The sequence below is a fragment of the Ptiloglossa arizonensis genome, chromosome 12 (assembly GCF_051014685.1).
Source record: "Ptiloglossa arizonensis isolate GNS036 chromosome 12, iyPtiAriz1_principal, whole genome shotgun sequence".
NCBI lineage: Eukaryota > Metazoa > Arthropoda > Insecta > Hymenoptera > Colletidae > Ptiloglossa > Ptiloglossa arizonensis.
This window is the reverse complement of record NC_135059.1, coordinates 11,232,426-11,239,454: the sequence shown is the minus strand read 5'-3', so window position 1 is coordinate 11,239,454 and position 7,029 is coordinate 11,232,426. Positions and strand designations below refer to the sequence as shown.

The window sequence follows — 7,029 nt, the reverse complement described above, 5'->3', positions numbered from 1 at the left end:
TGAAACACACGATCATTGTCGGCGTTGCCTTCGAGGTATACACGAATCACTCGTGAACGCTTCCCCGCGTTTTAACGGCGACATCGAAACGCGAATGGACGTTTAAGAGAAAAATATGCGATATTTCCGAACGAGATTCTTCACTTTCGTTTCACGACAAGCAACGCACTGGAAACCGAACGATAGTGCATTTGTACTTTCCTTTTAACGAACATTTCGACCGCGAAATACGCATTTGTTTAAGAAACTATCCTCCCTTCCGACACTGTTGTCCGTTAAGGAATATTAAATATTTGTTACGTGTCGTTAATAATCATGTACGAAAATATATATATACATACATGCGTTTGAATCATTTTTATTCAAATATTTCATTCATCATCATTTTGCGGACGATCGTTGAAACAACGTCGAATTTCATTTAAGCTTAGTGTACGTTTAATGTGCGTTATGGCGGGTGGTATTCGTTCAGGAGCAATCTGTCAGGCGCGGGAAATACGTGTAAGCGTATATCTGTTCCTGAACGAACAGAGCCCGCCATAACTCCAAACGCAATCTTCGTTTACCGCAGCTTTTTTGCAGATTGAAGTTTTATAACAGCGAGATCAATCACCGCAGTGAAAGTGAAAGTTCGGGAACTGGGAGTAACTAACACAAAAAAACATCGATGTTCTCATCGTTCTTTATCGTTGAAACAACATATCATTATTTAAATAATACAAATAAATCGATCAAAGAAAACTCAATTACTGTTTAACGTCCAATGTCCGTAAAACTGTTCCGTTGTGTATGTATCGTAAATATCTAATTAAGAATCGGATTAAGGGGGTTCGATGCAGCGACAGGCTGAAAAATAATTTAGCGTTTGAAAATATTGTTCGTAAATCCCTATGTAAGTTTATCAAATGTTTATCCGTTGAACTCTGCCCGAGCTGAGAAAAATTGTGTCCGGTGATCGAATCATCCGAAATAAGAAGACTCTAGTGAGTTTTGCAATCTGCATCAGTGGCGCCACCGTTAAGCGAGAAGATTTAAAACGAATTATTATTCTATATTTTGTATTGGTTTGTATTTGAATATTGGATTTTTTATCCTACGTTATTGTATTCTTTCGACTGTGACGCAAATAGTCTTTCCAAAAGAAGAATCTGTACGATCAACTTACGATCTAGCGACGCTAGACGCGAATTGTAATATTTTTGTTCTTTTCCTTTGAATTTTGGACAAGTTGCCCTTTTACCTAGTATGACTTTTCGCCCAGGCAAAGTGGCTTCATTCGTATAATGTTTCGATATACGTATTTTCGGTCACTAGATAAACGTTTGATAAAATTATACAGTCGTCTTCGAGAACAATTTCCAAATTCCATTTCGTTTCTCCATCCCGTTGTTCGGTTGCAAACACTTAAACGTATACGAATTATGGAGGCTCCATACTTCGTTTCTTGTTCGGAACTGGCGGGGTATTCGTTCGGCCCTGTCCGCGCAGACGTCGTACTTCGAAAACATTTGCCCGCTTATGATATCACTGGTGACGTCATTCATGGTACCGCGTTGGAAACGCAACCGTGCACTTCAGTCAATCGCAGACGCTCGTCGCGCGACAATCAACTTCATTAAGGTCAGTTTGAATCCTGCGTGTGTGGTTTACCGCGCCCACGTTTGCCCGCTTATGGTAATCGTAAAGCCTGTGGCGCCACGGTACTCGTTGTCGCGAGACAAAACGTAACTTCTGTGCCGCAGCTCGCGCGAACTGTGCAACGACATCGCGAAACGAAACGAAATGAACCGATCGACACCAGACGATTCTCGCATCGTTGGATTCCCGAGAGACGTTCGCGTCTCACGGAACAGCGGTCTCTGATCGGGTGACAATTTGTGTTAATTTTTATTGAGAACGACGGGTAAAACGAGTGATAAAATCATTGCGACGGTTCAAACGTCAGTTCGCCGGTTTTCTTATCGGTTCCTTTCGCAGAAGAGATTGTAGCGTAGGTGTGGATGTTGTTTCATTTAAAAATAACCGGTGACGGCATTTCGTATGTGTTTATTAGTAGCCTCGCTAATTCGGGCAATGTACGCGGTATAGGTTCGAGAAAAAGGATACATTCGCGTGTTGCGTTGATGTACCGTGGAATCGGCTTCCGTTTCGAGCGTTTTTCTCACAGGTTTCCGACGAGCGTTGCGGTACACGTAGTCTTCGATTCTGTCTCGAAGCCTTATCGTCGACCGGTTTATTGGAAATGGTTTGCGGACGATACGATTGTAATATTTTTTCTTCTCTGTAGACTGGATCGTGCGTCCCTTTTCCTCGTCGTCCGTATTCGTTCGATTCGGGCGTTGCGTGGTCGGAGAGAAGGAGAAAGTGATTCGTAAGGTCGTCGCGTCCATATCGATCAGACGAGAAACTTTCGGGGGCGGTGTGCTGAATGAAACGAAAGCGAAAACATCGTTGCCATTCTCCGCGAGGCGACGTTTCGTTCGAGCGTGGCGTCACGCGCTTGTTCCGTGCGACTATCGGCGATCGATCGAATGAAAACGTACAGGAAAGTCGTGTACGAGCCGCGTGTCTCTCTTTCTCGAGTAAACGAAACACGAAACTCCGGTGCTATTCTTGGGTGATCGAGAAAGGGAAGAGGCAGCCACCTTCGCGTAAAATGTAGGCCGCGCTTCGAAATTTTGGCCTTGGCCCTGTTACCGTCCGCGAGATTTCACGAGCGTACGCGCTGGAGCTGCTACTTTCTACGGGCCGTGTTTACCGATGACGCGATGCTTTGATATTTCAGTATCGGCAACGCAGGGAACGACAATGTCGCACTCGGTAACCATCAGAACGCAAACGGTGTCGAGCAGCTCCACAGCGGTTGTCATCAACAGCGGTTACCTGAAAACGTGGAGCGGCGTCATAAAGTTGTTACAGTTGGTAAGTATCCCGACGATTGGTCTTTCGATCCGACTAATAGAAAAATTGGCAATCCCGGCGCTTATCGCAAGAAAGTGTACACCGTTTAATCTAGAAACTGTGATACACGGTATCGTTATCGTCACGAAGTTCCGTTTCCGCTAGTAATATTACGATTAACGCGATTGTTACGTTTGGGAACGCTTTTTACGTTGCGTGACGTACGCTGCATTTCCGCGGTGGATAAATAGACGCGAGTTTCGTCAACGTTGAAGTACGATTGCACCACGCTAGAGAAGGGTAAAATTTTCGAACAAAAGATAACTGATAGAGACTACGTTTACCGATGTTTATTCAATTGAACAGCTACTCGGATAAATTGTTCGCTCGCTCGACGCAAGATGTACCTAATATTATTCTATCATTCGAATTATAATTCTTCGTACAGTAACGAACGAGGAGTCGTTACTTACGTTGTTAATCTTTTATTTCTTATTCGAGATTTTTCTTTCGGATAAAAATCTTACTTTCTTTGTAGCGCGAGAGTACAGGTTGTAATGGATATTGTACATATTTTTTCGCGGTGGATAAATGTCTCCGTATCGGGCTCAAGAATAACGAATAAATAATTAATCGTTATTCGGTTATTTGTTATTTCAGCCATTCATTGTTCCAGTTATTGATTATTCTTTTGAAAAACTTTCATCCGTTATTTATTATTCGTCATTAATTATTCGCGTTTATCCTTCGACAAATTGCGGTCGCCAACAAGGTGATGTCAGTCATGTTTCTTATGTTATTATATAGGTGGGTTTCGCTCTCGTTTGTAAGTAAACAGTGTTTGGTTCACACGAACCAATTCCTATTACGGTTTATACGAAATCTAACGATTTTGGAATCCATCGATGTGTGTTCCGATGAGGCTGCATCTTCTACAAATGATGACAGTACTTGCAATTCGAATGTACTGGATAGTCACCTTTTTAAAACGATAAATAAGGTGATTTTCTTGACAAGAAGAAAATTACTGCATTACACAGAAAATGTGAACTGAATAAAGTTTATATTAAAGGTTCGATATGGTATTAAAGGTTTCCAAGGTGAGATTTGATTTTCCAGGTCTAATTTTATATTTCATCTCAAGAAATATTATGGACCAGATACTGTTAATATCAATATCGTGAATATCATGTATAGTTAATATCGTGTATAGTAAAATCAGAAAAGTCTGGTTTAAAAAAAATGAAAATGTATCGAGCACCGTGTATATATCTCAGAAAGTCTTTAACGAATATACTTTCGTTACTCTACTTTCGTCGTAGACTTTAATGGTACTATTAAGAGTTACCGAAGATCCTTATTTCTTTAAAATATTCGTCAATTTTAATATTATCGAGTTACATTTATAATACAAGTGATTCCCCATAGTCAACTTGGTCGTCGTATCAGTGATTTATTTGAGAAGCAAATCACTGGTATTAAAAGAGAATTAAAAGAAGTATCGGAACATTTAACTTACGCAGAACAAGTAGCACATGCATTAAACATTCTTCGAGGAGAAACGCAGAGTCTTTATGGAGTTTTGATACTCTGCTCGATGGCATTGAGCAAAGAGAGTATTACTGTTCAAAGAGATCGGAAAATTAAATTTTTTTTATCGCATTTTCAAGTATCTGTTCTCAATATGTTGAAAAGCGTGTTAAATAAATCTCGAGGAGAATTAAATCCCGCGTAAAAAAAGCGAAACAAACGTATCCTCTATTTCCTCTAATAGAGACAAAATTAAACGAAACCTTACTCGTTGTTTACTCGAACCACATTTTCTTCGTCGGAAATCGTGACGCATTCGTCTCGGTTAATTTTATTTTCGAAACACGCGAACCCTCACCGATCCATTCGTGGACCCCAGGGGTACGCGAGCCACACTTTGAGAATATCGTCTAGTAGAAACAAGAAGGGCTCCTAAATATTGAAATATTCTATGCATTCGAAGCAACGTACATTCGACTTAAAACCGAACGATTTTCGAGTATTTTTCGCTAATCGACCGATCTTTCGTTAAATTCGTATCTACCCTGTATACCCTAAAGTTTCTATCCACCAATGATTTTTCGTTAAAACAATTAGGTCTCTGTCCACCGCAAAGACCGTACGATATTTTTCCCCCCCTTTATTTTTGTGTTTCAGGCGTTGGGAATCGTTTGCGTGGCGATAATCGGCCATCAGTTCACCACGTATCAATATTTCGTCGCCGCTGAATTATTTTTCCTCTTGATCACGACGGCATTCCTGATCGGTACGTTCATTCTCATCGTGAGCTGCTTGGCGTCGCTCTCCACGTCCACTATTATCGCGAAAACCATTTACGTAAGTTTCATCAGATGTACGAAACCGATTACGATCACCGCGACAGTGACGATCCCATCTCTCTCGTAGGAGCTAATGTACCATGCTATAGCATTCGGACTGTACCTAGCCGCGTCGTTGACGTTCCTGGTGTACGTGTCCAACAAAAACAACCAACGGGGATACGAGGTGTTGATGGCTGGCGCTGTAAGTCCGACGAATATTTCAAGAATAGATCGATAAATTTTTTTCAAATTTTACATGCACATTGAATAGATCAGAGAGTAGTATCAAAAGCAAATTTAAACGAATCAACTTATTTAATTCGTGCTACATAACTTCTTAAAGTTACGATTTACTCTTACCACATTGGACGAAAGAGATATTTTTTTTCCCACCCGGAGAGCTGGCACACCTATACATCGATCGTACTTTGTTTCAGATCTGCGGTTTGGTGAACTCGGCGCTGTATCTTCTGAGCACGATCACGGCTGTGCGCACGTACAGAGGAATCTGAAGACGCCCGAACTCGCTGCGCTTCTTCGCCAAGAATCTTCGGTAATTGTTCGGTCACGGGGGAAACGTTTCGAGGATCTTGCCCTTTGGGCATATTGTCAAGGACACCGTTTCGAACAACTTCTTCCTCTGGAACGATCGACTTCTAGTTCACGAGATATCCTCGCGAATTTAAATTCCGCGCCGTGTACTTCGCTAATGTTGCGCGATTAATATCAATTTTCTAGATTTAGCTTTTGGACATTTTCCATTCGTCGCGTCAGTTTGATCAACGCGCGAAATAAAGGAACGTTTCGTTCAAGAATCAATGGTTCGATTTCTGCGGTGACGGAAGAAAAACAGGGTCAAGGATAAATTTGATTCGTAAAAATGCGTATTGTCAAAATTGATACCGATAGCGCGATGTTAACACCGATTCTTAAAACTCTTATTCTTCAAAGGTCAACGCATCGGTGTTGTACCGCGCGCAAGAGACAAAGAGACTGTCCGTGTGTATATACGTAACATCCCCTGTACGGAATATATAAATATAGCAATAGTTTTTGGCAAGTATCTCGTAAACTAGAGACGACTGCCGGTTGCTTCGGAGAGGAAAGTTGTTCGGAACGGTGCCCTTGACGACGTGTACGAAGGTCGGGAAGGTCATCGGAGCATTCATCCTCGAATTGAACAATTACCGAATCTTCTAATCGTGACGCGTAACCTCTAAGCCATCCCGAGTGTTTCGTGCATCAATGTCGGACGTTCGCAATTCGAGTATTATCTAAGTCACGACTTTACCCACAGAAGCGTAACTCGTCGGAAGATACATACACAACGTATATCGGTTTTAATATCGGAGCGTATTTCGAACGCGCTGGAAACTCTTAACTTTCTAAACGTATTACGTCGACTCTCCGCCGCGCAAGGCAACAATTTTAAATCCCAGACTTTTTTTTTAAAGCGTCGCGCAAACCGCCCATTACCGGCTACACTGTACGGGCATTTTATACTTTATACGGGGCTCTTCCCAAACACGTTGTTCGTACAAGTTTTTTTTTTAAATGCTATTTATACAGAAAAAAAAAGAAGAGAACATATATATATATAAAATTATATATACAACACGCGCGCGTCAGTGCGTATGTATTTATTACAACTATACGCGATATTTACACGAGAAAAGAAAAAGGACGAAATGGAAATAATAATAAAAAAAAAAGAAACTTCGCAAAAGACAAAGATCGTTGCAACGTGAACGTTCAGCCTGGCGTTAACCGGGTTAAC

At 41.4% G+C, this 7,029-nt stretch overlaps 1 protein-coding gene across 1 annotated transcript; it reads left to right on the top strand.

Annotated features, from left to right (window-relative positions):
• The first annotated feature begins 1,491 nt into the window (after nucleotides 1-1,491).
• On the top strand, nucleotides 1,492-5,900 carry LOC143153398 (uncharacterized). The gene is made up of 5 exons (XM_076324519.1): nucleotides 1,492-1,620; nucleotides 2,786-2,922; nucleotides 5,089-5,268; nucleotides 5,338-5,454; nucleotides 5,690-5,900. Exons 2-5 carry the CDS (start codon nucleotides 2,809-2,811, stop codon nucleotides 5,762-5,764), a joined length of 486 nt encoding a protein of 161 aa, XP_076180634.1. The 5' UTR covers nucleotides 1,492-1,620; nucleotides 2,786-2,808; the 3' UTR covers nucleotides 5,765-5,900.
• Nucleotides 5,901-7,029: the final 1,129 nt, after the last annotated feature.

Coding starts and splice junctions, on each gene's coding strand:
- LOC143153398 (XM_076324519.1), top strand. CDS start 2,809: ATGTCGCACTCGGTAACCATCAGAACGCAAACGGTGTCGAGCAGCTCC. Junction 5,269..5,337: donor TTATCGCGAAAACCATTTAC/GTAAGTTTCATC, acceptor TCTCTCTCGTAG/GAGCTAATGTACCATGCTAT. Junction 5,455..5,689: donor AGGTGTTGATGGCTGGCGCT/GTAAGTCCGACG, acceptor ACTTTGTTTCAG/ATCTGCGGTTTGGTGAACTC.